Raw genomic sequence first — 24364 nt, 5'->3', positions numbered from 1 at the left:
GGCTCGAGCCGGTTTCGGGCGGGAAGACGGCCGCGCATGCGCGGTGCGCGCGGGCGTGCGAGAGCTAGCAAAGGACTTTGCTAGGAAGATTCCGATTGGAGGGGCTGCCGAGGACGTCACCCATCAGTGAGAACAATCAGCCTGCTGTCCTCGGAGAATACCTTCTACAGGTATGTAGCATTCGCTTTCAATAGTTCTCTACCTGCTGGCAGGAGAGCATATACACAAGCAAATGGACTGGTCTGGAGGGACTCGAGGAAAGAAAATTAGCAGGCAGGACTTCAATCATAATCATTAAATTATTTTGGTAAAGCGGTATAATTCAAATGTTATTAAGCAAGCTTCAGTAATGGTAGCCGTTTTCAGGAAGCAATAGGCACAGAAGTGAGGCTATTTGTGAAGTTGAAGGAATGGTAGCTGAAAAAGAATGAGCTTGGTGTTCACCTTGAATAGAACACAGAGACCTTAGTGGCAGGAGGAGGGAGGAAGAATACTGGCTGCAAGCCACCTTGGCTACGTTTCAGGAGAGGGCTGACCAGCCAGGTAGAGCTGCCATCCAGGCATGTACCTGAATGACACCAGTGGCCAGGGAGAGGAGAGTCAGCTCCTCCTATAGCAATGGAGAGCACCCTCCGACTGCCACGGTCAACTTCAGCGATCTGAGCCGAGTCAGTGGTACGGGCACCTGAGGTCTGAACGGCCTTGCCCACGAGAGGCCGCGGATGGCAGTGACCACATGGTAAACGATGCAGGCTCTGGAGATGGACTCAGTGGCGACATCCCAGCTCCCAACCCAGCTGCCTGCTTATAGAGGCGTTGGTCCCTGTGCAGCTGGAGCATGGCCGGCAGCATTTCCCGGCCACATTCTATGCGATTGCTGCAGGTGGACGTTGCTTCTTGAGAGTATCACGGGCCATTCAGTGGCGAATCCTGGGAGAACCCTACAGCTGAGATGTGCAGGTGCTTCTGTGTATTCTATTCGATTGCTGCAGGTGAACGTTGCATCTTATGGGTATCACAGACCACTCAGTGGCGAGTCCTGGGAGACCTGTAAAGCTGAGACATGCAGGCACCTAGTGCAGTGAAAGAGCCACACATGGTGAACGAGTTGAGGTCAGTGCTGAACCATGGTGAGAACGAGTTGAACTTCTGATAATCTTGATTCCTTCCTATCTTTCTGATGAGACCTGTACAATTGAGATGTGCAGCAAAAGAGCCGCACATGGTGAATTAGTTGAGGTCAGTGTTCAGTTTCGGTGAGAGCGAGTTGAACTTCAAGTAATCTTGATTCTTATGTTTCTGATGATCCTGGTTCTTGTTGCCCTGGGCTGTATTACTGATGCTCACTGCCCCAGCTCCAGGCATTGCCTGTGTTTCTGATGATTCTGGTTATTATTGCCCCTAGCTGTATTACTGATGCTCACAGCCCCAGTCCCAGGCATTGCAGCCTACCTGACCTGATAAAACTTCAGCTTCTGCCTGTTCATTCGCATCTATCATGTCACTCTGAATAATATTTGAGGATAATTTTAAATGGTCGACCAACAGGCATTGTTTCTTTACTATATGACAATGACATGGCTGACTGGGCTACAAGCTGCCACACTCAGTGAATGGAACAAAATCCCTGTACTAATGATGATGATGGATAGACGACGCTCCCAATACCAAATGGAAAAGCCAAACTACAATCCCCACAAGCCAGAGACCACAATGTTAGCCAATAATATAAAGACAAATCTGAGTACTAACTGAAGTGACAGGTCCAAAAGAACAGAATGCACAGACAACTACATACTGTGCAGCATACCAACATTAAACACAACACATATGTTCCTATTTCTATAGGCTTTATAAATGCAAGGTTAGTAGCTAATAAGACAGTGATAATCAGAGACTGGAGTGAAGCCAAACAACTAGGTTTACAGTTCATAACAGAAACATGGCTGCACCTTAATGATGACCAAATACTGCTCATCCTGTGCCCACTGGGCTACAAAATAACACAAATCAACAAAACCCAAAAGATTGTGGGTGGGATCGCCTTAATGTACAAATCAACCTTCACAGTAGAGCCTGTCACTGAACACATGTTCCCAGCAATAGAAATTTTGGCGTGCAAAGTCAGACACAACACTAACTGGTAAACTATGTTGCGTACTTTTCTACCGCCCCCCAGGAAGATGGCCTAACACCCAAGATGACTTCATAGATTTCATATCAAGCATTTGTACAAACTTTCTTGATGTCCTCCTACTAGGAGATATCAACCTACCCCTAGAAAATCATCATGACACTAACACGAGAACTTCAGACTTCTTGAACCAATGGGACTTTAAAACAGAACAAGCCACCTTATCCCAGTTAAACCTACTAGCCCACAAATTATCAGCAAACAACAACCACATGATAGAAAACCACAACTGGGAAGAGATACTATGGATGGACCACAGAAAACTCACATTTACACTACAATGGAAAGAAAATAGCTAATGCAGAAAACCACAAACAACATACACTTTTATACAGCAAGAAGAAAGGTGGACAACCACAACTTCTGGACAACAGTGCAGTATGAGCAAACAAAAATACCACCAAATAACACCCATTTCATGAGAAACTGGGATGAACTATGCAAAAACACACTGAACAAAATAGCACCACTCAAAAAGAAAACAAGAAACAACCACACCCCTGGTTTAACGAAGAGTTACTGGAAGTGAAAAAAACTTTACAGAAAACTAGAGAGAGAGTGGTCCAAAAATAAAACAAAAATGAACAAAATCATACGGAGGAAAACCATAAGAACATACAAACATGACATAAAACCAAAGTGGAACACTACAACACATAGGTGAACCCAGAATAGAACACAACAGTACTGTTTGAACTCATGAACAAACTACTGATCACCCAAGCTCTGTGAACATCAAACGGAACACCACCAACTGCAGACGAGCTAGCACAATACTTTGAACAAAAGATAATAAAAATAAGATTGAATTTTGCAGCAACTCAAATATCACTCACAGACTTCCTACACGAAAATGAAACCAGTAATGATCATAACAAGGCAGAAAGAATCTGGTCTTCCTTCAAGACAACCACAGCCAACTCAGTTAAAGCATTACTAACAAAATATGCACACGCTAAATGCCGATTAGACAGCTGCCCCAACTACATGATAAAAAAATCCGCCAGACTGGTTCATCAAATGCTTCACAGAACACACAAAATACATTCTCTCGAAAGGACACTATCTTCCGACAAGGGTGGTATCATACTCATTCCAATCCCCACTCCAATCCCAAAAAACGCAACCAGTAAGATCAATGGCCTCACAAACTTATAGACCAGTGGCCTCAATACCACTACTGACCAAAATGATTGAGGGACTAGTAGCAAATCAACTAATAAGACTACCTGACACATTTCTCACGCCTTCATAACTCTCAGTCGGGTTTCACATCATTATACAGTACTGAAACAGTCATAACTGTGCTGATAAAATTCAGAAGAGCAATATACCAAGGATAAAACATACTACTACTACGATTAGATATGTCAGTTGCCTTCGATCCTAGTAGACCACACAACACTGATGATCCTACTCGCAAATATGGGAATCAGCAGAGCAGTGGCAGCCTGGTTCCATAGCTTCTTAAGGACTAGATCCTACATTGTAAAGATGTCTAACCAACTCTCAGCCACTTGGATACCAGAATGCAGGGTACCATAGGGCTCTCAACTGACACTCAATAGAATATATTTCATAAGTTAATACAATTTTTCTTTTACAGAAAGACTGATGGTTTTGAATGAATGCATATCAAAACAACACAAGTTCCTGAAGAAGCCGCATCGGGTGAAACAGTGACCCCGTTGAAAAGTGCTGTATTCACAGATACCACTTTTTTTGATATTTTGGCATTTAAAATTATTAGATTGGAGCACAATTAAAAGCTTTTCCACAATTTAAAAAAAAAGGAATTTTATGGTGACCGATGAAAGAAACTATGAACCAGCACAGAATTTATAAAGTTGGTCATGTATACGGGATCTTTCCCAAGGATATCTGAGATCTCCTTCTCCTAAAAAGTTTAAATGTAATGTTGGAACGTATATGATTTATAAGTGTTTTACCTTTAGTTTGGTATTATTTTACCATAGGGCTTTAATGTAAGGATGGCCCCACTTGGCAAAAAGCTGGAACAAATGGGATTCAACCCATTCATATATGCTGCCGACGTCATCATCTACATACCTTTCAACAAGAACATCACAGCAATATTGGATAAGATCAAAAAAGGTTTGGACATTATTGAAAAATGGGCCGCAACCATCAAACTTCAACTAAGCAAAGACAAAAACAAATTTCTGGTCCTATCCAGTCCACATAACCCCACTTCCTACCAAAACTTCACAATCGACCAACAAACGTACCAAATCGAAACACAACTAAAAATACTAGGCATTATTCTCAATAAACATCTGACACTAGAGAGCCAAGTGTCTGCAATCACAACAATGTGCTTCAGAAACCTATGGAAACTGAGACAAATTAGACACTACTTTCCCAGACAATCATTTCGCCTAATAACACAATCACTGATACTGTCCCAACTAGACTACTGCAATGCAGCATATCTAGGGTGCAAAGAAAGCATACTAAAATCGCTGCAGACCGTTCAAAATACAGCAGCAAGACTGATATTCAAAAAGTCGAAATACAAAAAAGCAACACCACTACTTAAAGCGCTACACTTGCTCCCAATCAAAGCAAGACTATTCTTCAGAACAAGCACTCTTATTTTCAAAACGCTATTCGACATTTCCCTAGACTACATGCTAGAGCTGATAGAACTATCCCCAAGAAATGCAAACCCAGGAACCAGAAACTACCTACTACTTCACCTACCAAGCTGCAGAAACATAACATACAAATCCATCTACATAGCTGGATTAAACAATCTGGGATCTAAATGGTGAAACTCAATTCCCAAGATCAGAAAAAGCATCACAAACTATCTCCAATACAGAATAGAACTAAAGACATATTTTTTCAAGAAATTCAGTGGTTAACCACACGCGAGACTGATGCTCTACACTACTTTGTAATCATAATGCACCACTGCAGCACCGTATAACTGAAAATTATAAATCATACACATCAGTGTAATTTTAATAATTGCAAACTGCAAGCCACTTTGAACCAAAACTTGCTTTTGGATAATAGTGGGATTCAAGAATGAATACATGAATAAATAAATAAATAAAACCTATGATAGTACAGTGAGCAGGTATGTGTAAACAGACTGCAGGAATAAGAGATTTAAAACCAAAAAGTCTCTCATTTTTTATTTGTTACATTATCTTGTGGTTCATGTGCTAGAACTTGAAGCAGAAGGAGTTAACCTGCCTTCACTGTGTGATCATAAGGGGTCTCACATATCACTTAAATAGGATTTAGAAAGTGGCAGGGAGAAACTGGAAGAGGTAGAGTCAAAAAATGCTGCCTGTTCCACATCGAGAACCACAGAAGCAGTCTGAGTGTGGGTTCCTTAGTGTGTGGATTTATTTATGACATTTGTATCCCGCATTAGGAAAGGGATGGTGAATAAGACCAAAGATAATATAATGCCTCTTTCCATATCATCAAGCTGATCAATCCATAGACTGGTGGGTTGTGTCCATCTACCAGCAGGTGGAGATAGAGAGCAAACTTTTGTCTCCCTATATGTGGTCATGTGCTGCCGGAAACTCCTCTGTATGTTCTCTATCTCAGCAGGTGGTGGTCACACACAGCAGCAGCTCTGGCTAGGCCTCCAAGCCTAATCCTTAGGTTTTGTTGAGGCCTGGGGTTGAGGGCTCTTTTGAGCAAGTGCAAACCTGGTGGTGCCAGGTCCCTCCTTTTCTCCCCCCTCCCGCTGGCTCCGTTTAAAAAAAAAAAAAAAAATATATATATTTTTAAACGTCTTTAAAGGCGTTTAATTCGACGTTTCTTTAAACGTTCATTGCAGCTACTCACTGGGACACCAGTTCGTTACAGCTCGGAGCGGCAAGCAGGTAATTTTACCTTTTTATAGCGGGCAGGGGGTTCCCCGATTCTTCTCCTCGTGGCAATGGCGTCGGAGGGCGAGGGCGCAAAGGGTCGCTCCCCGGATCGCTGGAGCGCTTCTAGAGGGGATGCGGGGGTTTTACAACCTGATCCGCCCTTGATGGGTGATAGTTTAGTGACCGATGAATGTCCCGGTCGTTCCTCCGGCGTGGCGGTTTTTTCCCGCCATAAACGCCCTTCCCCCGCTCCTCGCCTCCGCCATCTTGGCCGGCCACGCGGCTCGGACGGCTTCTTCGGGGCCGCCCTTGAGGTTGGAGACATTAATGCCATGAACGCCCTTAATTTGGGCGACGGCACAAAAGCGGCTAAAGTTAAGCGCCGTTCTTCCCGCGCGGCTCCTTCACGGAGTTTCGCGCCGGACGCCATTTTGGATGCGCAGCATGTCTCTCCCCCGCTGTTGCGAGCACCGGTTAAGAGTGCGTCTAGGGCTGTTGCCCAGGCTGCGGAAGTGCACAGTCTGGGGGGTTTCTCCCCCGAGTTTGTTTTGCTGCTGCATCAGGCTTTCCTCATGCAAAACGCTGCCCCTGCTCCCTCTTCTGATAAAGAGGTTGAGGTTCCCAGAGGTAAACGCCCTCGGGTTGATTTCCAGGCCTTGGAGGACTTTTGTCTCCTCCGATGTAGATGAGGGCAGCGTGTCTGAGGTCTCCCAACGATCCTTTGCGGATTCCTTGGAGGAGATAGATCCCCGCTCGGATGGAGCGGATGACCCCTCTGCAGCGCGGCTTTTTAGCCCAGAGGATTTGCCCAACCTGTTGTTACAGGCCATGGACACTTTGAAGATTTCCTCTCCGGAGGACGTCTCTCCCTCAGCCCCTGTTGGCTCTGCCATTATGCTGGGGACGAAGCGCCCGCCTAGAACCTTCCACGTGCATGATGCCATGCACACCTTAATTGCGGCTCAATGGGATGTCCCGGAAACGAGCCTTAAAGTGGCTAGGGCTATGTCCCGCCTCTATCCTTTGGCTGTGAGTGAACGTGAGGCCTATCTGTGGCCTACCGTGGATTCTTTAATCACTGCGGTGACTAAGAAAACGGCGTTGCCGGTGGAAGGTGGCACGGCCCTAAAGGACGCCCAAGACAGAAGATTGGAGGCGGCCTTAAGGTCGTCCTTTGAGGCAGCTGCTTTAAGTTTGCAGGCCTCAGTTTGCGGCTCCTATGTGGCCAGGGCGTGCCTGACTATGGTGCAGCGGGCTTCCCCCTCGGATCATTCCTTGAGGGCTGATTGGCCGGCCCTGGAATCGGGCTTAGCCTATTTGGCAGACTTGCTGTATGATGTCTGGAGAGCCTCAGCTAAAGGCATGGCTCAGACAGTCTCTGCGCGGCGGTGGCTTTGGCTGAAACATTGGTCTGCTGACCACGCCTCTAAATCCCGCCTGGCTAGATTGCCTTTTAAAGGCAAGCTGCTCTTTGGGGTCGAGCTGGACAAAATCGTGACCGATCTCGGCACGTCTAAGGGCAAGAAATTACCAGAGGTCAGGGCTCGGGTTAGTACTCGTCCCGATACCTCCAGAGGACGGTTGCAGGAAGCCCATCGGTACCGCCCGGGCAAGTCGGGTTCCTCTGCCCCCTCTTCCTTCAAGAGGAATTTCTCCCCCAAGCAGCATTCCTTTCGCAGAGACCGCCGTCCCGGAGGTGCTCCCTCCGGTCCTCCCCCAGGGTCTCGTACCCAATGACGGGGCCTTGGTCCACGCCCCAGTGCAGATTGGAGGACGGCTGTCCTCGTTTCTGGGCGAGTGGACCACTATAACTTCAGACGCGTGGGTGCTGGAAGTCATCAGAGACGGCTACAAGCTAGAGTTCTGCCAACCCTTAAGAGACGGGTTTGTACTCTCTCCCTGCAAGTCTCCGGTCAAGCTGTGGTAGTGCAGCAGACCTTGGACAACCTGATCCGCCTGGGTGCGGTCGTTCCGGTGCCAAAAAAAAAAAAAAAAAAAAATCAGATTGGCAAGGGACGTTACTCCATTTACTTTGTGGTTCCAAAGAAAGGAGGTTCTGTCCGGCCTATCCTCGACCTCAAAGGGTCAATCGGGCCTGGAAAGTGAGGCACTTTCACATGGAGACTCTCCGCTCTGTTATAGCGGCAGTGAAGGCAGGAGAGTTCTTGGCTTCCTTGGACATCAAGGAAGCGTACCTGCATATTCCCATCTGGCCTCCTCTCCAACGCTTTCTGCGTTTTACAGTCCTGAGACGACACTTCCAGTTCAGAGCCCTCCCTTTCGGGTTGGCTACTGCTCCGCGGACCTTTTCCAAAGTAATGGGGGTCATAGCGGCCTTCCTGCTAAAGGAAGGAGTACAAGTCCATCCTTATCTGGACGACTGGTTGATCCGAGCCCCCTCTTATGCAGAGTGCGGCAAAGCTATGGACCGGGTAGTTGCTCTTTTGAGCTCCCTGGGATGGATCATCAACTGGAAGAAGAGCCAGCTGCGCCCGACTCAGTCCCTGGTGTATCTGGGAGTTCGATTCGACACCCAAGTGGGCAGAGTGTTCCTGCCAGACAATCGGATTGTCAAGCTTCAGGCTCAGGTGGACTAGTTCCTAGTAGCCTCTCCTACTCGGGCTTGGGACTACGTGCAGCTGTTGGGCTCTATGACGGCCACGATGGAAGTAGTGCCCTGGGCCAGGGCTCATATGATACCACTACAGCTATCTCTGCTGCTGCGCTGGACTCCGATGTCGGAGGATTATGCTGTGCGCCTTCCCGTGGACCCAGCAGTGCGCAAGGCGCTGAGCTGGTGGACGCAGACAGACAAGTTGTCTGCAGGATTGCCTCTGGTGACCCCGGAGTGGATTGTCGTCACGACAGACGCCTCTTTGATGGGCTGGGGAGCCCACTGCTTGGGAAGGACAGCGCAGGGGCTCTAGTCTCCTGCAGAGGCAAGTGGTCTATCAACCTCCTGGAACTCAGAGCCATTCGGTTGGTGTTATTGGAGTTCATCCCGGTACTGGTGTTGAAGCCTGTACGGGTCCTGTCGGACAATGCCACGGCTGTGGCCTATATCAACCGCCAGGGAGGTACCAAGAGCGCCCCTCTAGCCAAGGAGGCTTTGAGTCTTTGCCAGTGGGCGGGAGCGAACCTGGAGCAGCTTTCAGCGGCCCACATTGCCGGAGTCATGAATGTCAAGGCGGACTTTCTCAGTCGCCATACCTTGGAGCCCGGAGAGTGGCAACTATCTGCTCAGGCGTTCTTGGACATCACGAAGCGCTGGGGCCAGCCGAGCCTAGATCTGATGGCGTCATCGGCCAATGGCCAAGTGCCGCGCTTTTTCAGCAGAGGACGGGACCCTCGATCCCTGGGAGTAGATGCTCTTCTCCAACAGTGGCCGACACAAGAGCTCCTCTATGTGTTCCCGCCCTGGCCCATGTTGGGCAGGGTGCTAGACCGGGTGGCAAAGCATCCCGGCAGGGTAATCCTGGTGGGTCCGGATTGGCCCAGACGTCCCTGGTATGCGGACTTGTTCAGGCTCTCAGTCGACGATCCTCTGCGGCTGTCAGTGGAGCAGGGCCTGTTACATCAGGGTCCCGTGGTGATGGAGGATCCCTCTCCCTTTGGTCTTACGGCCTGGCTATTGAGCGGCAGCGTCTGAGGAAGAAGGGCTTCTCAGACAAGGTCATCGCCACTATGCTGAGAGCGAGGAAGCGCTCTACTTCTACTGCTTACGCCAGGGTTTGGCGTATCTTTGCAGCATGGTGTGAAGCAGGCTCACTTTCTCCCTTCACTGTTCCAATTTCTTCAGTGTTGGCGTTCCTGCAAGAAGGTCTGGAGAAAGGCCTGTCGCTCAGTTCCCTTAAAGTCCAGGTAGCGGCTCTGGCTTGCTTCAGGGGCCGCCTGAAGGGTGCTTCCCTGGCTTCGCAGCCAGATGTGGTGCGCTTTCTCAAGGGAGTTAATCACCTGCGCCCTCCTCTGCACTCAGTGGTGCCTGCGTGGAATCTCAACCTGGTGCTAAGAGCATTGCAGAAGCCGCCTTTGGAACCCTTGTCGAGGGCATCTCTGAAAGACCTGACGTTGAAAGCAGTCTTTTTGGTGACTATCACTTCAGCCAGAAGAGTTTCCGAGCTCCAGGCGCTCTCATGTCGAGAGCCTTTTCTGCAGTTCACTGAGGCAGGAGTGACTATTCGCACAGTGCCTGCCTTCCTGCCCAAGATTGGTTCTCGCTTCTATGTGAATCAGCAGCTCTGTCTCCCTTCCTTTCGTAGGGAGGACTACCCAGAGGAGTACTCCGCTCTTGAATATCTGGATGTGAGACGAGTCATCATCAGATACTTGGAAGTGACCAATGATTTCCGGAAATCGGATCATCTGTTTGTCCTGTTTGCAGGTCCTCGTAAGGGTCTGCAGGCTGCTAAGCCTACAGTGGCAAGATGGGTCAAGGAAGCCATTGCAGCGGCTTATGTGGCCGCGGGGAAGGTGCCGCCTATCCAGCTGAAGGCTCACTCCACGAGAGCTCAGGCGGCCTCGATGGCAGAGGCCGGATCCGTCTCCTTGGAAGAGATATGCAAGGCGGCAACGTGGGCTTCGGCTCATACATTCTCCAAGCATTACCGTTTGACTGTGGCTGCACGGGCGGAGGCCCGGTTTGGAGCTTCAGTGTTGAGGTCAGGGATTTCTATGTCCCGCCCTGGGTGAGTACTGCTTCGGTACATCCCACCAGTCTATGGATTGATCAGCTTGATGATATGGAAGGTAAAATTATGTATAATCATACCTGATAATTTTCTTTCCATTAATCATAGCTGATCAATCCATAGCCCCTCCCAGATATCTGTACTGTTTATATTCTGGTTGAATTTTAGGTTCAAGTTTAGCCTTCAGTTACTTCAGGAGGACTTCGTGTTCAAGTTCTTCTTTCACTTGGATTCTTCAAGAGTTGAGACGAGTTTGTGTTACAGTGAGCTGCTGCATTCCTCTCCCCTCCGTTTTACGGGGCTGGATTGAGACATAAATTCTGCCGGCACTCCCTCCCGCTTCGTGCGGCTGTAGGGCAGCTTTGTACCCCTCCCGCTTCGGCGGTGTTAGGGTAAGTCAGCTCCTCCCGCGGTTGCGGTTGCAGGATAAGCCAGATCCCCCCGCATCGGCGGGTGTGGTGTCCCTCCCCCGCTCCGCGGGGATGAGCTGGACGGATTCCCCTCCCCCACTTGTGTGGGGATGAGCTGGGTTAATTCCCCTCCCCCGTTTCGGCGGTGGTGAGCTGGGCAGAGTGTCCCTTCGTGGGTGTAATTCTCTAAGTGCTGAGTCCTGCGGATGGAGCTTTGATATCGACATACTGAGGAGTTTCCGGCAGCACATGACCACATATAGGGAGGCAAAAGTTTGCTCTCTATCTCCACCTGCTGGTAGATGGACACAACCCACCAGTCTATGGATTGATCAGCTATGATTAATGGAAAGAAAATTATCAGGTATGATTATACATAATTTTACCTTATTGCTGCATGGTGCGACCGCACCATGAGTATTGTATTCAGTTCTGGTCGCCGTGTCTCAAAAAAGATATAGTGGAATTAGAAAAGGTTCAAAGAAGAGCGACCAGTATGATAAAGAGGATGGAACTCCTCTCGTATGAGGAAAGGCTAAAGAGGTTAGGGCTCTTCAGCTTGGAAAAGAGACGGATGAGGGGAGATATGATTGAGGTCTACAAAATCCTGAGTGTACTCATTCCAAAAGTGCAAAGACTAGTGGACACTCAAACTCAAGGAAGTTACATGGAAATACTTTTAAAACAAATAAGAGGAAATATTTTTTCACTCAACAAATAGTTAAGCTCAGGAACTCTTTGCCAGAGAATGTGTTAACAGTGGTTAGCGTATCTGGATTTACAAAAGGTTTGGACAAGTTCCTGAAGGAAAAGTCTATAGTTTGCTATTGAGACAGACATGGGGAAAGCCACTGCTTGCCCTGGGATTGGTAGCATGGAATGTTTCTGCTAATTGAGTTTCTGCCAGGTACTTGTGACCTGGCTTAGCCACTGTTTGGAAACAGGATACTGGGCTAGATGGTCCATTGGTCTGACCCAGTATGGCTACTCTTATGTTCGTGATCTCAAACAGAGTTCAGGCTCAATGTGGCTTACAATCCAGACAATTTAGTACATATATTTTATAGTTATTAATCTTCTGATAAAGGAAAAATGTTGAGTAAATCTTATATTTTACGGCCATATGAAACTTTACAAAAATTAGTTTATGAATTTTTTTTTACATAGTTGCATTGTGTAAAAACATCAAATTATAAGCAGTTATACAGGATAATGTTTGAAACAGCATTTTGCATAAAAGTGGTTAAACCTGTCTTCCATTATGTTGTTGCAGGAACTTTTTAAAAAGAAAAGTTTTTAATTTGTTTATTTAGATTTTGCTCACACCTTTTTCAGTAGTAGCTCAAAGTGAGTTACATTCAGGTACACTGATTTCTGAAAGCAACTGTAATCATGTACGGATCTGGGAATGGAACCAGGCTCTTGAAAAAAACAGACCGAAGACGTCCAGTATTTGAAATTTGAGGTTTTATTTGAGGAAGGACTCTACAAGGTACCCTGTTTCGGCACGTATACATTACCTTAATTCACAGTTGATATATCCCTTTTCGAGTCATAGTTCCACAACAAAGACAATTTGGAACCTCAACATACTGCTCAGTCTGTGATTGTCCATATTATTCCAGTTTTATGCGTGTTTAGTCCCTTATGTTCTTTAAAATTGTCCTGCGTGTAACCATATTCAGTCATATTTGTGCATCCAATATTCTACTATCTCATTTTTATCCTTTTTATATTATATATTACTTAATTTATTTTGTCTATGTAATGTGGTCCTCTTTATAAAACTAACGTTTTTTACAAATTTATATTCATATCCACGACTATACGCTACATAACCCTGGTCTATTTAATGTTTACTCTCATTCTTTTTATTATTCTTATTCATATACATAATTCAACATGTACAATTATTTAATATACCTATGTATCTTTACTATTTTACTGTATTTGTTTTTTATGAACCGTTGTCTTGATTTATCACTTCATGGTCTATACTAATATCAACGACTTTGTGTCCATACACCTTTGTAATTATCACTTGTAGTCCCTTGTTTTATGTCCACGATTTTGTTACCATTATCCCCATACAGCCATGTTTTGCCACTTTTATGCAATGATGTTCTACCCCTCACATTCACTCATCCATTTTTTACCACAAGCACACATTCTCCTGCTCCATCCCTTTCTCTACTTCACTCACATATCTCACATTGTTCCCACACCCTCCATGCCTAGTTTGTTTCTCCTTCCTCAGTGCTGTACTCCACCACACTATCTCCTACGCATGCACCTTCTTTTGGTGCCTTTTTGTGTCTTTTTATACCCCTTCACATACAGTACCTGTTTTTTCCACGATTCAGTTAGTGACGTCTAGCAGCCACATTTTCCACTGTACACTAAGGGTCTTTTTCAAGGTATGGATGCCACATTTTTTATTTCTAGTTACCACTACATCTTCTTACTTTATGCCTCTTCTTTCAAGTCCCACTGCACACTCCACCGCTCGTCACTCTTTCACTTCTTCTTTGTTTCCCTGCGATCATTTTGACACTGGCCTTCAATAGTTTCTCCTTCTTTATATTTCTTTTTCTTACTTTTGTCATTTTATCCACAATTGGATCTCCAAACACTTGCTTTCATTTTTGTTTACTTTTCTGTTTACTACCGCAATTTTGTACCCGCACAGCCACCTCCCTGACTATAGCCAGTGCGAGCGCTCGCTCTCTTTTTCTCTCTCACTGTCATCCTGTATAATAATTCTCATCTCCAACGTTCTATTCTTGCTGCCTGTGGCCGTGGCTTTCTTTGGAGTTGGTCTGCTAGGCTCTGTGGATCAGGCTGACGTCACACGCAGCACTGACCAACCGCACGATACCAGCACGCCTCTCCCCAAGATCGGCGCTGCTCGCTCCTCCACCCCCCCAGGGGTCACCACCAATCCCCCCCTCCACCCCCCGAGGTCGCCGCTGCTCCCCCCTCCCATCGCTGCAGCCACTGCTCCTCCCCTCCACCCCTCCGTCCGCCACCCAGCCGGGCCCCCTGCATTGCAATCCCCTCCAGCCACCCCATGTCCAGCGACCCTCCTCTCCCCCTGCCCCCCTCCAGCCACCCATGTCCAGCGACCCTCCTTTCTCCCCTGCTCTCCCTCCAACCACCCATGTCCAGCGACCCTCCTCTCTCCACTGCCCCCCCTCCAGCCACCCATGTACAGCGACCCTCCTCTCTCCATGCCCCCCTCCAACCACCCATGTCCAGCGACTCTCTTCTCTCCCCTGCCCCCCCTCCAGCCACCCAGGTTGTCCAGCGAATTCTTTGGGGCAGGCAGGAAAGATCCTCAAGTCTTGCCTGCCCGCTGCAGGTGCTGACCCTCCCCCGCTGCCGGATCACTGTTCAAAATGGCCGCCGAGACTTCAGCAGAAGTCTCGCGAGTCCGCTGCTGGAAGTCTCGGTGACCATTTTGAAGAGCGATCCGGCAGCGGGGGAGGGTCAGCACCGGCAGCAGGCAGGCAAGACTTGGGGATCTTTCCTGCCTGCCCCGAAGAATTCGCTGGACAACCTGGGTGGCTGGAGGGGGGGGGCAGGGGAGAGAGGAGAGTTGCTGGATATGGGTGGCTGGAGGGGGGGCAGGGGAGAGATGAGGGTCGCTGGACATGGGTGGCTGCAGGGGGGGCAGGGGGAGAGGAGGGTCACAGAATGGGTGGCTGGAGGGGGGCAGGAGACAGAGTAGGGTGGTTGCAGGGGGGGCAGGGCAGAGAGGAGGGTCGCTGGACATGGGTGGCTGGGGGGGCAGGGGAAAGAGGAGGGTCACTGGACATGGGTGGCTGCTCTCAGAGAGTCTGTGTATCACATACATACTCTCTCACACTGTCTCACACACTCACTGTCTCACACACACACTGTATCTATGTGAAACACACTTTCTCTCTCAGTGTCTCAGATACGCAGTCACACACATTCTCTCTCTCTCTCACACAGACAACACTCGCACCCAGTCTCACTCTCTGTATCACACACACACACTCGCACATTCATTCTCTCTCACACAGTCACGCTCACACATACACACTCCGAGGAAAACCTTGCTAGCGCCCGTTTCATATGTGTAAGAAATGGACCTTTTTTACAGGTTAGTACTGACATCAACTATATTTATGAACCTTTTACCACTGTTTCTTTACATACTGTGTCCCTCTATACATGCCACATAAACTATCTCATATTTCATCATTAATTTTCTCTTCATTGTCAGTTTTATTATTATTACTTTTATTGTGTGCTCTAGACCTCTGTCATTTACTTACCGTGTTTTATATTTTAAGCATTAAAAAGTATAGTATTTTATTGCTTGTTATTGCAATTGTCCCTCGTCATCATGTATTTATACTTTTATATTTATATTGTTTAGATTTTTATTATTATTTTTATCTTTCAGTGGTTAAGATTTTTATTATTTCTTTTATTTACATAGACTCCTGAAGAAGGCACTTTACGTGCCGAAACAGGGTACCTTGTAGAGTCCTTCCTCAAATAAACCTCAAATTTCAAATATTGGATGTCTTTGGTCTATTTTTTGAAGATCCTGGTTCCATTCCCACTCCTCCTCTGCTCCTTAGACTATCCATGGGATATTGCTGTTCTTTTCCACCTCGGTGGATATGCTGATCATGTACAGATCTAACAACCCTTAGAAAAAGATTCCACCAATTAGTACATTAATAGGAGGACTGTTTTGTAAACAGTCTATTAGGATGATGGAGAATTAGGAATTCTCTGGATCCAGGGATGAAATAATGCATATAGAGGTAAGTCAAAGGGAGCATATAGTCAGTGGCGATACCATTGAATATATAGAATGCAAAAAGACAATTTGAAGGCAACCTGGGTTTTGATGGGAAGCCAATGAACTGAGTAAAGGAGTGGTGATACCTTGTTAAATCGTGAGACTTACAGCATGGAGAAGACAGCTGAGGGAAGATAAAATAGATGTCTATAAAATAAGGAGTGGAATGGAATGGGTGGACATGAATCGCTTGTTTACTCTTTCCAAAAATACTAGGACTGGGGGGCACGCAATGAAGCTATTAAGTAGTACATTTAAAACAAATCTGAGAAAATATTTTTCAGCGCAATGATTAAGCAAATTTGGAATTCATTGCCAGAGAATGTGGTAAAAGCAGTTATCTTATCTGGTTTTAAAAAAGGTTTGGATAACTTCCTAAAAGAAAAGTCCATAGCTATTATTAAGATGGACTTGGAGAAAATTCACAGATTTTATGCTGCTTGTCATAGACATAAGCAATGTTACTGTTTTGGGATCTTGCCAGGTACTTGTAACCTGGATTGACCACTGTTGGAAACAGGATACTGGACTTGCATTGACAGCATCGGTCCACATGGCTGCTACTGGACCTCTTGACACTGGAAGCAGTAGTGCATCGAGTGGGTTTCCACTTGTCTTGATGTCGAATGCTGTGCAGGGCCCCTGGTCACCCAGCTGACCATGATGAAAGGACAATTGTGAAATGCTAACAAAAAGTGAGACTGCTTCATGGAGCAGCTAATTCTAGAACTGATAGAGGGGATACTACTTCATACCTAGGTCTTTTTTACAGTGTGGGACCTGGTGCAAGAGGTATAATGGTGATAGGATTGCTAGACAATAGTGATGATGATGTGGTCAAAGTTTGATCTCACTGAAGGGAGTAGATTAAGGAAAGCTATTGTAGTGTATCTTCAGAAAGGGAAGCTTGTAAAATGAGATTAGAAGGAAACTTGTTATGGAGGCAAAAATATAATAAAACGTCTCTAAATAAACAGTTTGAAACTGATAAGGAAGTCAATTGGACCACTGGATTACTGAGTGGTATAAGGGTATTCAGTACAGTACAATATATTCCATAGCTTACTCAAGGGTTTAGTGCGGATTACAAAACTTAAGAGAGAAGAAAGCAATCATCTTTGATAAACAATGTACTAAGAAAAGATAAAAATGTATTCTCCGAGGACAAGCAGGCTGCTTGTTCTCACTGATGGGTGACGTCCACGGCAGCCCCTCCAATCGGAACACTTTACTAGCAAAGGCCTTTGCTAGTCCTCACGCGCCGATGCGCACCGCGCATGCGCGGTCGTCTTCCCGCCCGAACAGGCTCATGTTCGTCAGTCTTCTTTTGTCCGCGCTCGGTATGGTCGTGTTTACACCGATCACGCCCCTTAAGTTGACCCTCGCGCGTCTTTTTGACTTTTCGCTTAAAAAAAAAAAAAAAAAAAAAGGATTTCGGAAGAAGGCCTTTCGGTCTTTTTCCCCTTCCTGTATTTCCAGTTTTTGCCCCATTAAGTTTTCTTTCGTTTTCGGGGTAGGCCCTTTTGAGGTCTCGGGTCGAATTTTTTCTCCCCCTCTTTTTGGTGCCTTGCCGCAATTACGAGTTTTGATTTCACCGGCGTGATTATTCCGCCCATGTCATCGAAGTCTCCCAGCGGCTTCAAGAAGTGCACCCAGTGCACCCGGGTAATCTTGCTCACTGACAGGCACGCGTCGTGTCTTCAGTGTCTGGGGGCTGGGCACCGCCCGCAGGCCTGTAGTCTTTGTGCCCTTTTACAGAAAAGGACTCAGGTAGCGAGATTGACCCAGTGGAACGTTTTGCTCTTCGTCGGCATCGGCACTGGGAGTATCAAGTGCGTCGACGTCGACAACGTCAAGACCTCTGTCCTCGGCCGCGACTGCATCGAGTGCATCGAGGCATTGACCCTCTGCGTCGGGGCCGAGACATCGGAAGGCTGCGTCGGCGTCGGTGGTACCGGGACCTCCACTTGTGCTGATGTCGTCGGACGGTGGTGCTTCCACTGGAGTGCAGTGGACAAGCTCCCCCCTGAGCAAGCCAAGCCATTTCAGGAGGTGGTCAGGCAGCTGAAGGCGTGCAGAAAATTCCTGTCCAGAGGGGTGTATGACACCTTTGATGTTGCGTCCAGGGCCGCTGCTCAAGGTGTGGTGATGCGCAGACTCTCATGGCTGCGTGCCTCCGACCTGGAGAATAGGATCCAGCAGTGGACTGCGGACTCGCCTTGCCGTGCGGATAATATTTTTGGAGAGAAGGTCGAACAGGTGGTAGAGCAGCTCCACCAGCGGGATACCGCTTTCGACAAGTTCTCCCGCTGGCAGCCTTCCCTGGGCACCCTTCTCCCCATGATTCAGGAAAACGATTGGCTATGCTCTCTGGACTTGAAGGACGCCTACACACACATCCCGATACTGCCAGCTCACAGACAGTATCTGCGATTTCAGCTGGGCACACGTCACTTCCAGTACTGTGTGCTACCCTTTGGGCTCGCCTCTGCGCCCAGAGTGTTCACGAAGTGCTTGGCTGTAGTAGCAGTGGCACTTCGCAGGCTGGGGGTACACGTGTTCCCATATCTTGACGATTGGCTGGTGAAGAACACATCCGAGGCAGGAGCTCTACAGTCCATGCAGATGACTATTCGCCTCCTGGAGCTACTGGGGTTTGTGATAAATTATCCAAAGTCCCATCTTCTCCCAGTGCTGGATTCTCGTACGGCTCGTGCCTATCTCCCAGAGGCAAGAGCCAACAACTTGTTGTCCCTCGTCTCGCGGGTGCGAGCGTCCCAGCAGATCACAGCTCGGCAGATGTTGAGATTGCTGGGCCACATGGCCTCCACAGTTCATGTGACTCCCATGGCCCGCCTTCACATGAGATCTGCTCAATGGACCCTAGCTTCCCAGTGGTTTCAGGCTGCTGGGGATCTAGAAGACATGATCCACCTGTCCACGAGTTTTCTCAAATCCCTGTATTGGTGGACGATTTGGTCCAATTTGACTCTGGGACGTCCTTTCCAAATTCCTCAGCCACAAAAAGTGCTGACTACGGATGCGTCTCTCCTGGGGTGGGGAGCTCATGTCGATGGGCTTCACACCCAAGGAAGCTGGTCCCTCCAGGAACGCGATCTGCAGATCAATCTCCTGGAGTTACGAGCGGTCTGGAACTGCCATCTGAAGTACTTGACCTGGAAGGTCATTTTCTTGGTGGCAGTTACTTCAGCTCGTAGAGTCAGTGAGCTTCAGGCCCTGGTAGCCCAGGCTCCTTACACCAAATTTCATCATAACAGAGTAGTCCTCCGCACTCACCCTAAGTTCTTGCCAAAGGTAGTGTCGGAGTTCCATCTGAACCAGTCAATTGTCTTGCCAACATTCTTTCCCCGTCCTCATTCCTGCCCTGCTGAACGTCAGCTGCACACATTGGACTGCAAGAGAGCATTGGCCTTCTACCTGGAGCGGACACAGCCCAACAGACAGTCCGCCCAATTGTTTGTTTCTTTTGATCCCAACAGGAGGGGAGTGGCTGTAGGGAAACGCACCATATCCAATTGGCTAGCAGATTGCATTTCCTTCACTTACGCCCAGGCTGGGCTGGCTCTTGAGGGTCATGTCATGGCTCATAATGTTAGAGCCATGGCAGCGTCAGTAGCCCACTTGAAGTCAGCCACTATTGAAGAGATTTGCAAAGCTGCGACGTGGTCATCTGTCCACACATTCACGTCTCATTACTGCCTGCAGCAGGATTCCCGACGCGACAGTCGGTTCGGGCAGTCAGTGCTTCAGAATCTGTTCGGGGTTTAGAATCCAACTCCACCCCCCTAGGCCCATGTTTATTCTGTTCCAGGCTACACTCTCAGTTGGATAAATTGTTAGGTCAATCTCAGTTATGTCCTCGCCGTTGCGAGGCCCAATTGACCATGCTTGTTGTTTTGAGTGAGCCTGGGGGTTAGGGATACCCCATCAGTGAGAACAAGCAGCCTGCTTGTCCTCGGAGAAAGCGAATGCTACATACCTGTAGAAGGTATTCTCCGAGGACAGCAGGCTGATTGTTCTCACAAACCCGCCCGCCTCCCCTTTGGAGTTGTGTCTTCCCTTGTCTTTGTCTTGCTACGTATAGGACTGACGAACACGAGCCGGTTCGGGCGGGAAGACGGCTGCGCGGTGCGCATGGGTGCGCGAGGACTAGCAAAGGCCTTTGCTAGTAAAGTGTTCCGATTGGAGGGGCTGCTGTGGACGTCACCCATCAGTGAGAACAATCAGCCTGCTGTCCTCGGAGAATACCTTCTACAGGTATGTAGCATTCACTATACAATCAATAACAAAGCTAAGTAATAAGCAATTTTCAATATTTCCTAAATAAATAAGTCTTCAACATCCTTCTAAATCTCAATATCAGGATTCCTGTCTTAATATTAATGGTACGAGTTCCCTCATTTGACAGCTTGATGAGGAAAAGAGGCAGTATGAAAATGTTTATAGTGTACATTGTACATTGGAAGAAAAAGTAAAATATTGCTATCACTAGCATATGAGCAATTAGATAAGAATAAAGAAGGCATGGAACTAGGGATTAAACCATATATTAATCTAAAAACAATAGTACACATTTTAAATATACGAGCTCATACAAGGAGCCAGTGGAGCTCTGTTGAGAGAAGTTAACCCTTTCAATCTTGTTGCAGTATTTTGCAAAATCTGATAATGGCAGAAAAAAAAGTTTTGAGCAGCCAATATATTCAGGGAGGAAAATATAGCAGTAGAAAACAAAATTAACAAAGCAGAGGCAAAAAGATGATCAAAAGTACCAAAAACTAAACTGAGGAAGAGAGACTGATCCAGATGAGGAAGAACAAGCCATGAATCCCATATGACATAACTACACCCCTGAAGCAGGCATTTGTTGAAACACGGCCACATCGGATCTTGTTTATTGTTTTGTTCACACAAGCATTTGGTTTGCCATACAGAGAGATTTTTTTTTCTTCATTTGGATCTGTGTCTCCTTTCCTGGATTTAGAGTTTAAAGAAACAAATTCTTTGCTTCTGTCTTTACTGAGGAGAACGTAGAGAAGGTACCCATACCGGAAATACTCTTTTAGAGTGATGATTCAGAGAAACTGATTCAAATCACTGTGACTCTTGAAGGTGCAATGGAGCAGTGCTACTCAAACTTTGTGGCCATGGCCCCATTATTACAGTCACAGAATGTACTTGACCTCAGGAGGTACGGGACAGTGATGATTTATGTATTGCCCGCTCAGGTGTGACGCCTAAAGCAAGTTTTTTGACTCCATTTGGGGTAGCCCTGTAGTAGAATAAATTAACCAACTGAAGAGTAACTAACAAATAACCAGGACCAGAGCGTATATATTGCTGAGTTCTGAAAGTATTTATCTTGAAATTGCAGATCTATTATATCTGTAACCTATCACTAAAATCAGCTACAGTACCCTTGGATTGAAGGGTAGCCAATGTAATGCCAGTTGGTAAAAAGGGCTTCAAGGTTGATAAAATTACAGGTTGTTGAGCCTAACATCAGTGCTGAACAAAATGGTAGAAGTTACTTTTAAAAATGAAACTACCGATTACATGGCTTAGTGGGACAGAAGTAGGATAGATTCGGTAAAGCATAAGACTAAAAACAGTTCTCTCAATAGAGAAAAGTAAATAATGGTATGCCTTAGGAATCTGTCCTGGGACTCATGATTTTAACATTTATAATTGATCTGGAAAAGGGAGCAACAAGAAAGATGATCAGATTTGCAAAGTACAAAATTATACCAATTTGCTAAATTATGAGCGAATTGTGAAGACTTAGAGGGGGACCTAACAATACTGGGTATCTGAATGGCAGATGAAATGTAACGTGGTCAAGTGCAAAGTAAAGCAGATAAGGAAAAATATTCCTTGCCATACATTCATAGGTACTGGGTTCCATGTCAAGAGTCAACACCAAGGAATGGATCTTGGCGTTATCATGAACAGTAGGGTGAATTGATCAATAAAACCATTACTAGATTTAGAAAAGCCACTGCTTGCTTTTTTTTTGTTGTTGTTTTTTGTCTGGCTGTAAGCAACAAGGAATGAATCTGTTCTGTGGGATCCTGCTAGGCACATGTGACCTGGAGTAGCCACTATTAGAAAAAGGATGCTAGACTTGATAGACCATTGATCTGTTTGTGTGGCACATGTGTTTCAATTTGGTTTTATGTTCTTGTTGCTGATACTGAAAGGCATTAACAAGCATCCAGTGTTCTGTCATTTTAAAAGTATTTTTTTCATAGCTGAATGGCATATATTTGTAAAATAAGATATTTGACTAATTGTTATTCCCTCCACCCCTTCCCTTCTTTTTTTTCTTTATCTAGATTGATCCTGGCCCCAAGCCAGAGCCATTAATGTCAGGTAATTGGAACTTTTAAAAATCTGTATTCTAATCTTGGGTTGGGATGAAGTAACTGTATATTTAGATCAGGAATAGATGTCACTAATTATATTTATTTATTTATTTGTTGCATTTGTATCCCACATTTTCCCACCTATTTGCAAGCTCAATGTGGCTTACATAGTACCGTCAAGGCATTTGCCCAGTCAGTTGATAGCAAATACAAGGTTGTATAGTGATCGAATGAGGTATATGTGGAGGGTCGGAAGGGATGAAGATTGTGTGTTGTCCGGTACGATCATTTACGTACGGTCATTGGGGTAGGCCTTTTATATATATTTATTCAGGGCTTACTCTTTGGGGGCATGAATGTAGCATAGTTCCACCACTTCTTTTTAGACTCCAGAGCACCAGGGGGGTTTGCTCCAGCCCCTCCCTTCCAGGAAAAGATAATGGGATGGGTGCAACTGAGCAGAGCAGAAAACTGTCACTCAGTGATTCCAAAACCTGTCCTGGGGAAACCTCAGCAAGCCAGGTTTTTAGGATCTCCACAATGAATATTTATGAGATTGATTTGCTTACACTGCCTCATTGGTATAGAAATCTCTCTCATTCATATTCATTGCAGATATCCTGAGAACCTGACTGGCTGGGGTACCCCCAGGATAGGTTTAAAATCCCATTTAAATTTTTTAACCTGCTTAAACCTAAGCATTACAAAACAGAGATAAAATGAGACACATAATTGTTATTCCGTAATCCAGCTGCTGGCTTGCCTGCCTCCTCCCTGGTTCATAAGAATAGCCATACTGGGTTAGATCAATGGCCCATTCTAGGTCACAAGTACCTGACAAACCCAAATAGTAGCAACACTCCATGCTACCAATCTCAGGGCAAGCATGGGGAAGCTATGTCTATCTCAGTAGCAGACTATAGGCCTTTCCTTTAGGAACTTGTCCAAACCTTTTTTTTTTGTTTATACCCAGTTATGTTAACCACTGTTACCTCATCCTCCAGCAACAATTTCCAGAGCTTAACTATTTGTTGAGTGAAAAAATATTTCCTCCTATTTGTTTTAAAAGAATTTCCACGTAACTTCGAGTGCCCCTTAGTCTTTGAACTTTTTGAAAGAGTAAAAAAATCGATTCACTTCTAGTCATTCTACACCACTCCAGATTTTGTAGATGTCAATCATCATCTCCCCTCAGCTGTTTTTTCCCAAGCTGAAGAGCCCTAGCCTCTTTGGCCTTTCCTCATATGAGAGGAGTTCCATCCCCTTCATCATTTTGGTCGCTCTTCTGTGAACCTTTTCTAATTATCTTTTTTGAGATACAGCAAAAAAAAAAATTGAGTGCAGTACTCAAAGTGAGGTTGCACTATGGAGCGATACAGAGGCATTATAGTATGATTGGTCTTATTCACCATCCCTTTCCTAATAGTTCCTAGCATCTTGTTTGGGTTTTTTTGGCTACCACCGCACACTGGGCAGAAGATTTTCTGAATCTTTTTCTTGGGTGCAGACTCCCAATGTGGACCCTAGCATTAGGTAACTATTTGGATTATTCTTCCCAATGTGCATCACTTTCTGTTTGTCCACATTAAATTTCATCTGCTATTTGGATACCCAGTCTTCCAATTTCCTAAGGTCTTTCTTCAAGTTTTCAGTCTGCGTGTGTTGTAACAACCGTGAATAAATTTCATCTGCTATTTGGATACCCAGTCTTCCAATTTCCTAAGGTCTTTCTTCCAGTTTTCAGTCTCTGTGTGTTGTAACAACCGTGAATAGTATTGTGCTATCTGCAAATTAATCACCTCGCTTGTTCTGATTTTCAGATCATATATAAATGTTAAATTGCGCCAGTCCCAGTACAGATGTCTGTGGCACTCCACTATTCACCCTCCTTCATTGAGAAAAATGGCAGTTTAATTCTACCCTCTGTTTTCTGTCCAATGACCAATTCAATTACGTCACAAAGGATCAGTCCAGACTAATGGG

The 24364-nt window shown here is 46.2% G+C and overlaps 1 protein-coding gene across 1 annotated transcript in view; it reads left to right on the top strand.

Moving 5' to 3' along the window:
* LOC115474425 overlaps positions 1 to 24364 on the top strand; it is a 439537-nt gene that overhangs the window by 129579 nt on the left and 285594 nt on the right. Inside the window, exon 7 of the mRNA XM_030209885.1 lies at positions 22352 to 22388. Within this exon, the coding sequence (XP_030065745.1) occupies positions 22352 to 22388 (37 nt within the window). The remainder of the gene's footprint in view (positions 1 to 22351; positions 22389 to 24364) is intronic.

Source organism: Microcaecilia unicolor, chromosome 1, assembly GCF_901765095.1.
Source record: "Microcaecilia unicolor chromosome 1, aMicUni1.1, whole genome shotgun sequence".
Taxonomy (NCBI): Eukaryota; Metazoa; Chordata; class Amphibia; order Gymnophiona; family Siphonopidae; genus Microcaecilia; species Microcaecilia unicolor.
This window is presented reverse-complemented; position numbering and strand designations above follow the sequence as displayed.